At 40.6% G+C, this 16,520-nt stretch overlaps 1 protein-coding gene across 1 annotated transcript in view; it reads right to left on the bottom strand.

Annotated features, from left to right (window-relative positions):
- Positions 1 to 359: 359 nt before the first annotated feature.
- Positions 360 to 16,520, bottom strand: part of LOC308280241 (uncharacterized protein) — a gene marked incomplete at its 5' end in the record, with an annotated part of 42,145 nt that continues 25,984 nt past the window's right edge. The window contains 8 exons of the mRNA XM_080720502.1: positions 360 to 1,900; positions 2,524 to 2,586; positions 9,294 to 9,605; positions 9,903 to 10,053; positions 10,515 to 10,745; positions 11,033 to 11,128; positions 11,919 to 12,140; positions 13,146 to 13,386. Of these exons, the coding sequence (XP_080576628.1) occupies positions 1,359 to 1,900; positions 2,524 to 2,586; positions 9,294 to 9,605; positions 9,903 to 10,053; positions 10,515 to 10,745; positions 11,033 to 11,128; positions 11,919 to 12,140; positions 13,146 to 13,386 (1,858 nt within the window). The 3' untranslated portion in view covers positions 360 to 1,358. The remainder of the gene's footprint in view (positions 1,901 to 2,523; positions 2,587 to 9,293; positions 9,606 to 9,902; positions 10,054 to 10,514; positions 10,746 to 11,032; positions 11,129 to 11,918; positions 12,141 to 13,145; positions 13,387 to 16,520) is intronic.

Below are 16,520 nucleotides of genomic sequence, written 5' to 3'. Positions count from 1 at the left end.
TTTATTTACACAACACTGATGATAGTGCTGTCAAACAAGTCTGTGAAGCTGATTTATGAAGACAATTTTATGCAATATGTAGTGGGGGTCCCTGTTTCATCTCTCTCTCAGTTTATGGGGCTTGGTCTGAGATTATTGTGTGTGCTCCTTATTATTACAGATAGAAGTACTCAGCAAAACAAGGTGGCTTTGTGATTGTTTTTATTTGATGTGACAAAGGTATATGTTACACAGGTTACTACAGTACAGGCCTGCACAAAGCATTACATAAGAGTAATTAAAGCTCACAATTGTACAACCCATCTCACCAACCATACACAATACATCGATACAATGACATTATTGCAAGATAGCATTTGCTCAAATATATGGCTTTGATAAGTACACAAAAAATCAGTGGTTCTCAAACCTTTTGGGCTTAATCAGTACCCCTTTTCCTGAATGCTGAATCCAAGTCTCCAGTTTAATCAACAACAACATTTTGACTAGAAAATACTGACATCAATTAGTCGAGTTTGATGTCAATATGTTGAAAATAAGCAAGTAGCCTGTTTCTAATCCGTAACAGTACAATTTGTACTTAATTTGGTTTAAAGTTATACAGAGCAGAACGTTCACATACATTTGTCAATGTTGGGGAACAATGTTGGTGTAACTAAGATTTGCTATGGAATCTATATTTTATATACACAGATTAATAAGTAAAAAGAACATCGGGAAGAGGGGGCTGTGATTGGCCACTAGTGCAAGTTCAGCTTTTATTGTTTTGAAGCTATGTTTTTTGCTGCATGGTGATGCTAAGGAAAAGCGTGAACATAAACACTGCATTGAAACTAGGTTAGTCCTTAACGCTGAAGCTGTTATGCATTATGTGAATGAACTAACCTCACTGAAATATGCTTAGACCTATAACCAATTCAAAGCCATAACACAGTGAGCTGTTTGAGCATGATTTTGGATGTAATTTGAACCTGGCCTGATCCTTTCTGGGTGCAGGCCTCATGGCACTTGCTGGCAGGAAGCCAATCAGAGGCAGGTAGGGTCGGCAAGCCACTAGAATCGCGAGGGAGAAGTGAAGCGCCTTAGTCAAGCTACCAATTTTTGTTAATACAGCTTATTACAGCTGGGGCCATGCAGGGATATGAACGAGCAAAACGTTTTGACTAATAGGCTCGACTCACGAGTTTGCTCACGGAGGTGAGCTAACGATCATGATCTGTGGCACATACGAGTGCTGAACAGTAGGTGTGAAATTCAATGTACCCAGCGCAAAAAAAAAGGAATAGTAATAAAGAAAATGTGGTATTTGCGCTTGAGTATAAAACATGCGCTTATCCAAGCATCATGAATGAGGCCCCTTATCTCTCCTGACACAGAGACACTGAGGAAGAAGAATCTCTTGTGAAAAACGCTGGGTAGAGGGGTTGAGTGAATGTGTTTTGGAAGGTGTACAGGTGTGTAAGTGTGTCAGAGGACACTCTGTAGAAGGACAGAGCCCCAGCAGCATAGTCCAAATACACTGCTACTCTGTGGGAGCCATTGGGGTGGACAGTGAGTTCAGTGAGGCACCTATTGTGTCTGACCTTGAATTTGTTATCACCGTGGTAACATTCCAGGGTCCAGGATTTTTTATCCCATCCAAAATAGCATTCGATCTGGCGTCCTTTCCTGTTGAATTCTCTGTAAATCACTGCTATGTCAACTGTTCCACTCCACTCTGCCTCCCAGTAACAGCGTCCAGTCAGACCCTTTGTACACATAACATTTGGGATGTCATCAAACCTGTCGGGATGAGCAGGATATGACTGAGCCAGGCTCCCCCATGTCACCTTTCTGTTGTTCTCAGACAGACGGAGGTTTCTGTGTGCTGTGTTTGTGTCCAGTGTGAGAGGATGGAAATCTGTTGAGACAGTAAACATTAAAAACACCATTCACTGAGTGACGCTCATACTCGCACAAATGAGAGGGATCCATCATCCAGTCATCATCATCATCCAAACACATTAATTTAAAATAATCAGCTATGTTTGCTATTTTTGGAACAAGCTGACAATCACACTGAAACAGGCATTTTTTTCTCTTGTTTTTCCAGGCCGCAACGCAACCTTGAAATCCATTCCAATATTGAACTGATCAGAGCAATTGTCACATTGTCACAGTTATGGACATTTGAAATGTTAAAAACTGCTTTCTAAAACGGTTAGTTCCATTCCTTGGTTCGGATTGTCTGGTTTCCCGTAAATTGCTGTGATATATGAGACTATAATCTACACCTTAAATCAGTTTATATATGTCAGTGACTGACATGAAAGCACTCGGCATTGACCATGAGATGGCCATGGACCGTTCCCGGTGGAAGAAAACCATAGCGAGAAACCAGTCCAACCCAGCGGTGCCGTGTGTGTGTGTGTGTGTGTGTGTGTGTGTGTGTGTGTGTGTGCGTGCGTGCGTGCGTGCGTGCGTGCGTGCGTGCGTGCGTGCGTGTTCTGCAGTCATCACTACACTACTGATCAATGTACTCACATTGTAAAAAGTCTTTTCTGGTCTGAGGCTTCGGTGAGTCAGCTTGCCACCTCGTAGGTACACCTGTGAATTCACATTAATAAATCTTTATGCGTTTATTCTACATAAACTATAAGTAATATAAAATAAATGAACTATAAATGAAATATTACAAATGAGTTTTTGTTGTCTAACCCATATGAATGCTAGGCTACGTTGTCATGTCAATGTCAAATTTGACCATGCGATAAGGTGACACACCTAGGCATGCATAATCTGAATGTCAAATGTCTAGATTGACAAGGCAAGCAGTGAGCACATTTGCAGGCAGTGTGATCACACCTTTTTCTGAAAGGTTTTATCATATTTACAAAAACTGGTATAACTGCTGCACAGCTGGATTGTGCTACTATGAGCAATGTTGGCTATTCTAAGACTGCAGTCCACCCAATGCATGAGAATCACTGGGTGAAAAGAGAGATTATCTGACATATACTGGTAGAGTATATGACAGTTTATTTACAGGTATACTGGGCATATACCGACATTATTGGGTATATACTTTTTGAGGGATATTCTGGAATATTCCTCTGTATTCAGTGATAATAGGTGATATACTGCCCCCAGCTAGACAAAGGCACACCAGGGGGTCTGGTTCATTCCTTTGACCTACAAATTGACTATTTGTTTAAAGAAAGGGGAGGAGGGCAAACAGCCCCCCTCCCAAAAAGACACATTTTAGTTTACCTTGGATATCCCAAGTATAAAGGGCTTAATTTGCCTTAACTCACATTTTCAAGTAATTACAATGTTGTAAAAAGTAGAAACTTGCAATCTCATGTACTATAATGACATTCAATGATGACTAATTAGAAACAGTTGTATAAATACATTTGACCTTATACTCTGTACTTAGTCCGTTCTTTCCCCCCTCTACAACAAACCTCTTTGCTGAAAATTGCCGATCTACAAGCTCACAATGTGTTGCATCATGACGCATTGTGAGCTTGTAGATCGGCTATTTATTTCAAAGTCTACTGTACATAAAACAGACGCTGTTTCTGACCTGGGTTCAGACAACAGTTGACGCTTTTAAAAGGGGACTTAAGACATTTCTTTTTAATAAGGCATTTGCCTAGATGGTCCTTTTGGATGCCCCGTGTGCTTTTAATTCTTCTTTTTTTTTTACTTAATGTTCTTTTAAATCTTCCTTGAGATGTGTCTAATATGTGCACTGTTCTTAATTCATGGAATTAACAGTTTTTACCATGTTAGTTCTTTTTTTTATAAATCTTTTGCTGGCTTTGTTTTGCCATTTTAATGTAGCACTTTGAGATTTGTTTCAAATATAAAGTATGTTACAAATAAAATGTATTATTATTATTACCCTTATTATTATTATTATTATTATTATTAACACCATGACAAGTACAGTAGCTCAGACCAGGCTTCCTTTATTCTGTCTTAACCAATCACTTGACTTATCAGTGTGAAAATGTGACCAATCAGGTTTCTTGCCACCACCTTTGAATTCTAAGTGCCTCACAGTCTGGCTCTCTGGCACAGTAGTAACTGCTTGCTGAAGAAGACAGAGAGGAGAAGTGTTACTTAAACGAATGGATCATTTTCAAACTGTTCGGTAAGTTGCAACTACTATAATTCTATGTAAGTAGCCTATGTTAGAGACAGGTAATAGTAGAGACATGTAACCATTTCTCAAAGCATAGCAGCTAACTAAAATAGATGTTTGTTTTGTTTTCTGCCAAATTAAGGGGGACAAACATTGTTGATTAGATTATATTAAATTAGGTTGTATTGCTTGTTGTTCTCACATCATATTGTCTGTATTTATCAGTGACCATGTCTTTCAAACCGTGGACTGGAGGCCTTTATAACCACTTTTATGGGCTTTAACCACTTAAACATTGCATTGCATGCATTGTGGATCCATTTTGTATTGTCCCTCTGCACCAAATCTCTTCAACAAACACTGGGTGAAAAGTAAGTGAAATTATAATTATGTCTGCATATGGCTGTATGTGTCCACCAAATGCAAGAAGGCATTTATGCTTAACTAACTTTGTGAATCATTCTCTTTGTTTATAGGAGGCTGTAAGACATTTTCACAACTCGGAAAACAACGAACACAAACTATCCCCGCAAGAAAGGTAACTATTTGTTCTTTGTTGTTCTTTGCTGTATCACTGTGTAATTAAACCAATTAAATAATATCACATATTGTAGGCTAGTAAAAAGACACGCTATTAAAGTGCATTGGCTATTTGAATTGGGGGGGGGAAGGGAAAGTGCATTGGCTGGAAGGGAAGAAATGGTCAACTGTGGGGGAGGTGTGAGTTGTTTTAGGGGGTGATTTCTTCACAGGAAATGCCTTTTCTGGAATACAAACTAATGTGTTGCTTCTCTCAACAGTATCAACTCACCACACAATCTTGGTGTCATGACACACGTGCTGGAGCAGGTCAGCATTGCTTTTCCTGACATAGACGGTGACTTAATAAAAGGTAAAAAATATATAATTTCCCCATTAATGTCCTGTGTGTTTGTTGTGTTTTTTACTCATTTAGCTTTGAAGTAGTCACGCATGGCATGCTGGACCAGTTCCTGTTTTGACTGAGCCTGTGATGTGATGGGAACGTGTCACTGTTACTGCATGTCATCTTTTCGACACCGACTCTAACCCTCACCCTAACCTTAACCTCTGTGGGTGCATGTGAGTTGTCCCTGCCGACCTTGCGTGGAATAAACCCTGTTACTGACCCATAATATCAGACTGGTTATTCTAAATATCTTAGTAGTCATGATACTACAGTGTTCTATTCCTCATTTTCGTGATAACACCTTTGAACTGGTTTAATTAGATTGTGTTTGTACATAAACAACGAAATAAATCCTAAATGCATTTTCCTTATATTTTAAGCTGCCTGCAGGACCCATTTTGAGTCTTTGAAAAGGAGCCATCGACTGGACCAGCCAGAAAATGCTCTCCGCAAAAAGAAATTGACTATGTCAATGAAGCACCGACAAGAAAGACCAGGGTAAGTTTGGAACTGTTTTTTTTTGCTGTTGTTATTATGTTTTACATGTTGTATCAATGTAATAATGGTAATTAAATACATACAATTAATTGCTATTCTATGTTTTACAGTTGCTGACCACCAGGAGTGCACATCTGGAGACAGATGAAGAAAGAGCTGTGTGGTCGCATGCATGCTGGGAGCTGATGTCAGACAAGGATGTCTATGTTGTCCAGTTTGGACGGAGAGGAAATGGGGACACTGTTCAGCCAGCGATACACTGCACAGAACTGCTCATTTTTGTAATTATTGTCCCCTTTGTGGGAGCAGAATTGTTGACAGTCGCTGTTACATTTTCATTTCGAACATTCGAACATTTTTTACGCCACCATTTTACAATTTTTTTCCCTTTTTTTTTTTTTACAATTTGTTGTTTCTTCTACAAATGTTTTCTGAATGCTGCATACTGTGAAGTTGAATATTAATCTGTTGCACATAGAACACACTGTGAAGATGTTTACAAAAGTTAAGTACAGTAGCCTACAGTACAGTAGCAACTACTGGGAAAAATATGCTGTTGGCGTATAGAATATGTCAAACTGTTTGCACATGTACATCTGAGGATGCTCTTTTCTTTTCCTGTTGCTCTTTTGCCTTTTGCACTCTATTGCACTCCACTTTATTTTTTACGTCTTACTACTATTTACTATTTACACCTTTTTAGATTATTATTATTTTTAGATGTGGTTTGCTGTTATTATTTAGTTTTTTGATATACATGCGTTTTCATGTCAAGGATCCCCACAATTGTAATTGAAAACTGACACCATGTATGCACCATTTAAATATTTTGTAACGTTATGCTTTTCTGTTGTGTTTCTCTCAATAAAAACAATTTACCTGACTGATGCCTATTCGTTCATAAATTAATTCTATGTGACACAGTGCAACACATTTTGAGCTTGTAGATCTGCTATTTTGCTATTTATTTTTAATTGGAATACTGAATAATGATTAACTAGAATATCACTTTGAGCTTGTAGATCTGCTATTTTGCTATTTAAAAAAAAATTGGAATACTGAATAATGATTAACTAGAATATAAATATACAATAATATATAATATATAATGGACCCAATGTGGAAGGGGGGTCCACGAATACCCCCCCCCCCCCCAATGTGGAAGGGGGGGCCACGAATACCCCCCCCCCCCCCCCCATAAACCCCCCTCCCCCCCATAACCCCCCCCCAGTGTGGAGAGGTCACAGATCACAGCCAATCACAGCTGGCTCAGTGCACATGCTCAGTGAAAATGCAGGTACAGGGAGGGGGAAAAATCCCTCCCACCAGTGAGAAATCCTGGGACCTCCGGAGGTGTGATTTCACAGCAGGGGTTCACGAATACTTAAGTAGTGGTACAAAACGGCTATATACCGAACTGAATATTCCTGATTATCTGGCTGAATACCTCGTGTTTATGCCGGTTTATTTACTGAATATACCTGTCATAGAATGTAGTATACCGGTCCGATAATCTATCTTTTCACCCAGTGAATGTTGCACAAGACAAGGCTCATTGAATGCTGTTCAACATGTTCCTCTTGTTCCCATAATAGCTATTTATACCGGTAATTATGTAACTAGTAAGACACCTGAGGGTGGAATGCGACCTCAGGGTGACATGCGACCTCGTCCTAAAGGGCGAGGTCGCGCCAATTCTTGACTATCTGGCCAACCACAGCGTTTCTCTGACGATTCTAGTTGTTATCATTCTGGGGGGAGTTTGTTCATGTTCTTGTGAGGGTATCAACCCTAGGAGACACGGGGAGAACATGCAAACTCCACACAGAAAGGCCCTATCGCCATCTTTATCCTCCTCCTCCTTTTTTTCTTTTTTATTCTTCTCTTTTTTTCACAGCCGCCACCATATTTACTTTAGAAAATATATATTAAATTCTAAGAACGTTTCGAGTACCAGTTTGATACAAGAGCGAATAAGCGCTACACTTCTGGAATCCTGTGCGTCGACTTAAAGTCGGATCCAGGCCTAATAACTTTATCTAGCCGCCCCCGTTGCCACCTCCTTTTCTTTTCTGAGACATATTGTACCTCATCCACCCTTTCTTCTCTCTCTTTTTGGTATCTTTATCCTCCTCCTCCTTTTTTTGTCTTTCTTAGTCTTGTGTATCCTTCTCTTTTGGCTACTGTCTATGACGGTAGTCCCATATGTCATGATGGACTGGACTATCTCCATATATACTGTTATCCACATTTTGTGTAGCCACCCCGTACAGGAAGTGATGTCACAACTCGCTGACATCACAGAGGTTACGGAAGGAAGGAAGGACACTCAAGCGACACGGCTTTTCAGAGTATATGCGACCTTCGGTCGCAATAAATCATTTAATCCTAGTTGTTGATTTGAATGACCTTGATCTATTGATGTTACTGTGCGTAAGAGCAATATCTAAGAAGCTGAATTCACCCAATACAATAGTGTACTACAACTAAGTAACTCATTCAAATTTGACTGTAACATGAACACAATGTTGGTAAAATTATAGGTATGGAAGCCTATTATTGTTTAGTGTGTGTGTACTTGCACTTCATAACTAGTTACTAGTTAAGCACTTACTAGAAGGTGGGGGTTCATCATAATAGAAGAGTAAGGGACACATCTGCACACTGCATATTAGCTCCCAGTAGAAGTAGAAAATGTATTAGAATAACAATGTTTCAACCCTGGCGGGTCTTCATCAGATCTGATACAATACAGGCAATAGGCATCAGAGAAGTGGAGAGTGTTAGAGAGGCAGGGGATGACATTTCTAAAATGGTACTTTGGGCAAAAATACAGCAGCGTTAACTTTACTTTAACCCATTCAGGCCGGGAACACATTTTGCTGTTTGGGAGGGGCTTACGGTACATGTACAGTATGTAGCAAGATATTTGTTTTTGTATGCTATTTCTGATTTAGCCCCAACTATAGGTTAGGCCTAAATGGGTACTTATGTTGTAAGTTTGTAGATCGGCTATTTTTGGTGTGGGGCACAGCACTCAACTAGGCATGGATTTCTATACAAAGAGGGCAATTCTTGTAAACAAAAACTGCATGAATGCACATGAATTTAGATGCTGGTGAAAAAGACTCCAAATGATAAAAATGTCATCAATATAATGTTGGTACGAGAGTAAATGGTAGCTGTACCCTTAATTTCGAGTTATCCATATTATTATGTGAATTTAAAGTAGTTAGTAGTGAGAACAAGTTCAATGAGTTCAAAATAGTTGTGTCTCTGTCTCTCTCTCTCTCTCTCTCTCTCTCTCTCTCTCTCTCTCTCTCTCTCTCTCTCTCTCTCTCTCTCTCTCTCTCTCTCTCTCTCTCTCTCTCTCTCTCTCTCTCTCTCTCTCTCTCTCTCTCTCTCTCTCTCTCTCTCTCTCTCTCTCTCTCTCTTTTTCAGAGCACCCCATCGTGTTCAACCACCTTTGGAGCTCCTTTCTATTTCTAGCAAGAATGTAGATTTTATTTCTGAAAGAGTATTAACAAATGCAGTGTCAACTGAGTTCACGTCAGCCTGTGCATTGTCAGGAGATACAATAGAATCGCTATTACGGTGGGATGGAAACGTTTCCTAAACCTCAATGAGCGAAAATATTTGTGAAAATCAATTAAAGTATCAAACTCATTGGTCGTAGCAAAGGATAGGGGGGGACACAGCCACCTCAGTGAGGGGCATAGAGGAAAAGTTAATTACCGTGTTTTCTTGCTGTAGGACCGGGTATAGTGGACATGGTCCACTGCGTAGCCCTCTTCTGATTCGTCTGCCACGTGGTGGTAGGTGGTCCTGCCGCACCCTCCTCCTCGCTGGAATCGTCCTCGCTGGAGGACCAGGACATCGGAGGGAGGTCCTGTAAGTGGTCCTGCTGTACCCTCGTTCTCGATCCGCCTCTGCGTTGATGACGCTGGGTGGGATGTCCTCCAAAAAGAGAGGAAAGGGACTGGGCCGCTCTCGGAGGGAGCCCCTGTAGATGGTCATACACCTGTGGCGGTGGAGCTCCATCCGGTGCTGAAAGAGATTGTCTTACTCAATTGCTCTAATTGCGCACAATGTGGCTACACAAGTGTAAGTCATTCACACATCTACACAAAATAAAATACGAGGAGTCATCACAAGCTTTACCACTTTTTTGGTCTATCTCATTAAATGCCCTTGTTGACCTGCTTATGTAGTTAAGACCAACATACCAACATAGAGGCAATAGATGAGGTGAAAAAAAACTAAAGTCGACCCTTTGGCAGCAAATTAATTATGACTTTTTACGATGACTGGTGGACCAATAAAGACACAAAACATGCATCTCACCTCTGTCTGATATCTGTAGCCAAGTTGTCTTCAGCATGTCTTCTAGTATGTCTCTTAGACCAGACACAGCCTCACTCACATCTGTGAAGGACGTCAGGGGACGGGGAACAAAGACTGGAGATGCAGTGGACATAGAGAGAGACCTGAAGCTCTGGAGACCGAGAGAGACAAGCAGAGAGACACGTAGATCAGTACAAACAGGATATAAGAGATCAATATATTAATACATTGATCAAAACGGTTTTCTGTGTTGCTCAGCCAGTTAATACGCAGAGGAACTGACCTAATGTCAGTCACATGTCTTGTAACCAGTGCTTCATGTCATCTGCTAAGTTGTTGTTCCGATGTGTCATTACTCTGACGTTGTCCGACTCTCCCCATTACTAACCCTATCTCTAACCCTAACCGCACACAGAGTAATGAGGTGTCAGACTTTCATAATCCTCAGAGGATGATAAAGAAAGACCAATCACCTTTCCTGGGCTTATTTCTCAACAATGTGTGCATATACAGTACACTTGAACGTCCTTTTATAAATATGGGTGTTATTTCATCATACTATTCTTGATTCTTTCCTGTGTTTGTCTGTGTGTTTTAATGATTATGTTGAACCTGAATGAAATGGATGTCATCAGCGCTGGACAACTCCTCCAGTTCAGCATTTCTCCTCTCCAGCTGGGCGATCTGCTCCTCCAGACTCCTCTGGAGTCTCTCAGCATGAGCCACTGCAGTCTTCTCCTGGTCCCTGATCAGCTCTTTAACCTTCCTGCGCGTTCTCTCAACTGAGGAGATCATCTCACCGAAGATCTTGTCACTGGCGTCGGCTGCTGCTTCTGCTGAACTCTAGTTAACACAGTGAGACATCAATACACATTGATGAGACACTAACGAACGCACGCACGCACGGACAGATTGCATTACTGTATGCTATTACATTATCTTATATTAGATTATATTATTAAAAAAACAATACAAGAAACATCCCTAACTAGTGACTAGCATTAGGCTATATATGTGAATATTCTGTTTGTCCATCCACAGTAAATAACATTATGTCAGAAACTATAAGCATGATTTCAGCATCTTCAGGGTCTCTATGGCTCAGGTCTTTCAGTCTTTCATGAACTCACCTTCAGAGTCTCTATGGACGGTCTGAGGTCTTTCAGTTCCTTCTTTCTCTCCTGGATCTTCTGCTGGACTTCCTGCTGACTCGTCACCACCTGTTTCTGCAAGGAATCAATGTAGGAAGAGACCGTTTGAATTCCATCCACGCATCATCTGAAGTCAACAAACTAAGTCAGTCAAACATTTAAAGTTATACCATGTAACTTTTTTTATAAAACAAATCTTAAAATGGTCCTAACTGTTAAATCGCTAAAGTTTTAGAACCCCCACTCCGTTATTTTCTGCTTCAAAAGCCTTCTCTTTATATGTTTTCTATGAGCCGTGAGGGGGGGAGAATTTCGCGGCAAAATGACGTTGTCATACTACCGGCCAATCACAGCGAGGGTTATACACTGCCGGCCAATCACAGCGCATCTTGGAGTGGGGTCGCTAGGGCGGGCATATTTGTAGTCTCCCGTGTGTCTCTAAACTCGGGTGCACCGTGAAGCATGAGTGAAGGAGTGTATCTCCGGAATGGCTGAACGCACAGGAACCAGGGACCCCTCAAAAGATAGAACTCGGCGAGGTGGAGGCAGACGCGGGGGTGTGAGAACCGAAAAACGTCCGAAAGACGCGGACGCGACCGAGGTTTTCTATAGAGCTACTGACCACAAGTTGAGCAACTTACACAGTATAGCTTTAAATAAAATCATAATTTACATCACATCATTCTCTTTGGTTTTTGGTTTTAAACAGAAGCCATTGAACAAATGTATTCATTTACCCCCCAAAACATCCACCTCATTTCTTATTTGAATTCATGTGTACGGTACATACTAGTTCTTTCCACTTTGATTTTTCAAATAATGGACATAAGCCTATTTGTTGTCCAACAAGTTATTGTGGTCCTACCTGTTTGTCAGTCCTCTCTGCTAATGTTGACACAGTGTCATGTCCTTTATGGTGATCCATGGCACACAGAAGGCAGATACACTGCTGGTCTGTGCGGCAGTACACCTTCTTTGGCTCATTATGACTGGAACATGTGATGTCCTGCAGTCGGGCAGTGGCTCGATCCGATTTGGCCTCAGCAGCAGAAGACTGGCCTCCTGTACACCTCAGATTCTCCACAACCTGGAAGTAATCAGAAAGGGGGGGGGGGGGGTCACTCACTGATGACAAAACAACAATAACAGCAGCAATGGGAAATATGAGGTTCATGATGAAAACACAAACATTATAGAATGTCCTACAATCTCAACACTATGTGGCTTTGACCTTTGAATTGCATACTGTGGAGTGTTGACTGCTTATGTTGTTGTACAACATAAACACCTTTAAAATAATATGTTGTATTTTTTATGGCGTACATATGATCAGTATGTAGTACAATATAAGCAGATAGTTCAAAAGGATTAAAGCCCCAAATATTAATGTTCCTACATTGATTGATTGATTGATTTAATGATTGATTCCTTTATTAGCAGTTTGCATAGGAAAAGCTCAGTACAGTTCAGATACAAGGTCTACTAATAGGATTTAAACCCAAGAAAGCACAAGGGCCTGTTTACATTGGGGCCTTTTGTATTCAATTAATTGAAAATGACTGTGGTATGTAGTACTAATAGTCATACCACTGTATTATTTGCAAACTGTCAATGAAGTATTCAGTCAATCCATCCATCAATCTATCCATCCATCCATCAGTTATTGCTTACTTAGATTGACCCACCTGCTTTTGAAAATAAAGCTTAAAGAATTAAAATTGCTTAGTCCGACAAACCCCTCTCTGACTCTAAAATAATCATTCACACTTCTATTCAACGACTAGATTTCAATCTCAGGGCACATTGAGCAAAGAAAGGTGTTTACATTCCTTCTTTTGTATCCCCCTGGTCTATGGTCTATGAGGGGGCGCTCCCAACACCATGATCATTATTTCATATTTACATGCTGATTTAGGCTCTAATATTTAGGTGAGGGGTAGCCTGGTATTTCTGGATTGTGGCTGTGGCATTAAAGCATTTTGGACGGTAAATTATGTTGTAAGGTGTTTTTCTTTTTGTTCCCAGGAGTAGGGCCTACTCTGTCTCAATCAGATCTAGCCACACATGATCATTAAAGTAAGAATCCACTCACCTCAGCCAGTATGTTGTTCTTCCTCAGTACAGGTCTTGGACTGAAGGTCTCTCTGCACTGGGGACAGCTGTAGTCTCTCTTCTGCTCACCCTGTTGGTCCCAGCAAACCTCAATGCAGCTTCTACAGTAACTGTGGCCACAGGGTAGAGTCACTGGTTCCGTCAGACGGCCCAGGCAGATAGTACAGCAGCAGTAGTGATCCTGGTCCGGAACAACTCCATGCTGCCGCTGTGCCATTTTACTGAGCACCACTCACACACTGACAGAGACAAAAGGTTTTACTGAGCACCACACACACTGACAGAGAAAAAAAGCTTTTGTAGCACCACTGTCAGAGCAGAGCAAACTGTCAGTAAACTGTTTTACTGACGATGAAGAGAAAATGGGCGGAGGATTCCTGAAAATTAGGTAGGGCTTCAGGTAGAGCCCGAGGCCCTACCTGGCCCTAACTGGGCCCTAACTGGCCGGCCCGAGACCGACTAGTTAGCATACATTTTAGGCCCTACCCGGCCCGAAAACGTCGGGGTGGTCGGGTATGGTCGGGTTTGGAAAGAATTCTATCACAGTAATAATAGTAATAAAATAACAAAATACATTTTCTTTTTTCATTGAGCCCGAGGCCCTTCCTGGCCCGACTAATTAGCATACATTTTAGGCCCTACCCTACCCTAAGGTTGGGTCGGGTTCAGGTACGATCGGGTTCGGGCAGAATTTGAGAACTGTAAGACAAAGTGAACAGGAGCTATTTTTCGCTGACATATTGAGTTTTGATATCAATGCTTTAAAGTGCATTCATTTTAGATTAAATAAATGCCATAGTGATTTTCAAAAGGATACCTATACCTAGCAATGAGAGTCTTGTATTCTTTCAACACCTTTCAAAATAAATGTCAGTGAATGATGTTCAAAAATGTAGGCTGAGATCTACTAAAACAGGGATGTCAAATTGGTAGCTCATGGGCCAGATGCAGCCAGTGAAGCAGTAGGCCTACAATACACACACGGACGTGATGTCACACAAGGTGTGTGCCTCTACTGTCCACTCTGTGCCTCTGTCCATACTGTCCCCATGAGCTATAATAAAGCAAGCCTAATCTCTCCGTCATATCATCTATCATCTATGTAGGTAAAACAACCGCATGACTTCATTCACCATCATGCACAATCTGTGCTTGTTTTGAAGTATACAGTTGAAATCTGGATTGTTTAAAGGAGGGTGTGTGTTTCAGTCAGGGTGTTTAAAATGCTCTGGCACACACAGCTCCAAAATGTAGGACTATACTTAATATCATTAAGATTGTTTTTCAGTAAGCTGTCTGCCAATCCACAATGGTGGTAATCTGGAGAAAAATATGAAGGGACTGAGAGAGCAAAAATACCCCTTCAGTCTCCAGGATCGAAGCATTTATTAACTGTATAATATTTACTCTACCTATAGTTTTAATGTGCAGGTACTGCATGGGCTGCACACCGGACCCATTGACCAGGCTATTATTGAAGCTTATTCAAGCTTTCCGACAGCTCTGACACTTGACTCACTAATGGAATGAGGTGTAGTGGCATTCTATTGTTACCTGCATTTGAGTTGATCTCGTCTTCACTGAAAATAAAACAAATTAATCTATTTACCAGTTTAATTACCTGCTCAAACATTAAGACAAATGCAGTACAGATCTGCAAACTTCAAAGCCACATTTTAAACAATATAATAAAACTCCAGGAAGCAAAACGGCAGACATATTACACACCCGGAGGGGAAGAAATACATTCTACAAATGCTTGTTTAACGGTAGTGTTTTAGATGGTTCTTGAAAATGTCTGCAGAGGCTGTTAAAGGACATTCCTGAGTCTGGGAAAGGACAAGAACTCAAAATGAATATGCCAATGGAATCCAATGATTAGAAAGTCACAATGAGTTGACATTTCTATTTAAAAAAAAAAAACATTAGCCTACTGGGTTTTAAACTTTTATACTATTTTAAGCCTGGAACCAAGCCACCCATGCTCCTGGTGAATCATGACCATTAAACATTTGATTATGCGTCAAAAAGCACAAAAATATTAAATATGTATTAAATAAAGAATACAATATATAAAGCACCATTTGTCGTACACATAATGTAGAGCCCTCAAATAAATAAAAATCAAATGCACTCCTTTGTTATTAAAAGATTATTTTAAAGTTCCTTGACTGCTGTGGTGAACTCTAAAAAGGCCTTAATGACAGCAGTGAAATGGTACACATTAATAGGCTTATTCTCCACCAGCTGTGTGTGCTATTCATGTGATATACCTTTAAATGTAGCACCATCTGCAGGTCATTAAGTAACACTGCAGGGATACCACCAGGTTTGGTAAGTAAGTGGTAAACTGGCGCAGTGGAACTACATTAATAGATAGCATATACCCAATACTTTATAGCTGCTAGAGTCACCACTTAGCAGATTAGCATTATATGTAAAGCACCATTGGGTACTTATACATCTGGGCCATTATTAGTATCATATGTATTATTATTACCAGCTCAGTGGCCGTGTGGTTAGAGTGCATGTCCACCCTGAGACTGGGAGGTCAATGTTTGATCCCAAGCCAGGTAATACCAAAGACTCAGACCCAGTCCCTCCCTGCTTGGCACTCAGCATCAAGGGTTGGATTGAGGCAAGTCCCTGTGGCTGTGACATACTAGTGTCATGTCCAGGGGGTGTACATCAAGCTGCCTCACGCTAAGGAAACAGGAGATAAGCTCCTGTCATGGCTCGGCAAGGATTATTTACGAATTATTATTGTAGAGCAAGACTCAAGAGCTAGTATGTCAGTTCTTACAATTAACGCCAGTTAAATAAAACCAGCTGCATTTCACATTCCCTTCAGCTGTTTCAAGATTTGTTCAAGTTTTCTATGAATTAATCCCTTTGCATTTGAACACCAAATATTAGGGCATTCACCAAATATTAGAATATTCGGATATTCGAATATCAAAGTCACTATTCGACGTTGTTCACCGAAGTCGAATATTCGCTTATTTTTTATATTGTTTTCTCTTTAAAAAATATATAGTTTATAAAACTTGGCTAGATAGAAGTCATAAGAATGAGTTGTCAATGTCCCTGGTGGATGAATTTGTTAATGCTCTATACCAGGGGTTCTCAAACCTTTTTAGTCTGTGACCCCCAAAATAAACATATTTGAACTGGGGACCACCACCCTGACAAGCACTTGGAATTGTAGGTATTACATTTAATGTGACTCGGTTCTGCAGATAAATATTGTGAAAATAGCCGATCAACATGTTCACAACGCCTCGCAACAATGTTCGCCTCTTGCTTAATATTTGACAGTTTGGACAGTCCTGTCGAATATTCGAATACTTTGAGG

Source organism: Nannobrachium achirus (genome assembly GCF_963921795.1).
Source record: "Nannobrachium achirus genome assembly, chromosome: 24".
Classification (NCBI taxonomy): domain Eukaryota; kingdom Metazoa; phylum Chordata; class Actinopteri; order Myctophiformes; family Myctophidae; genus Nannobrachium; species Nannobrachium achirus.
The sequence above is the reverse complement of the archived record's forward strand: the minus strand, read 5'-3'. Positions and strand labels throughout refer to the sequence as shown.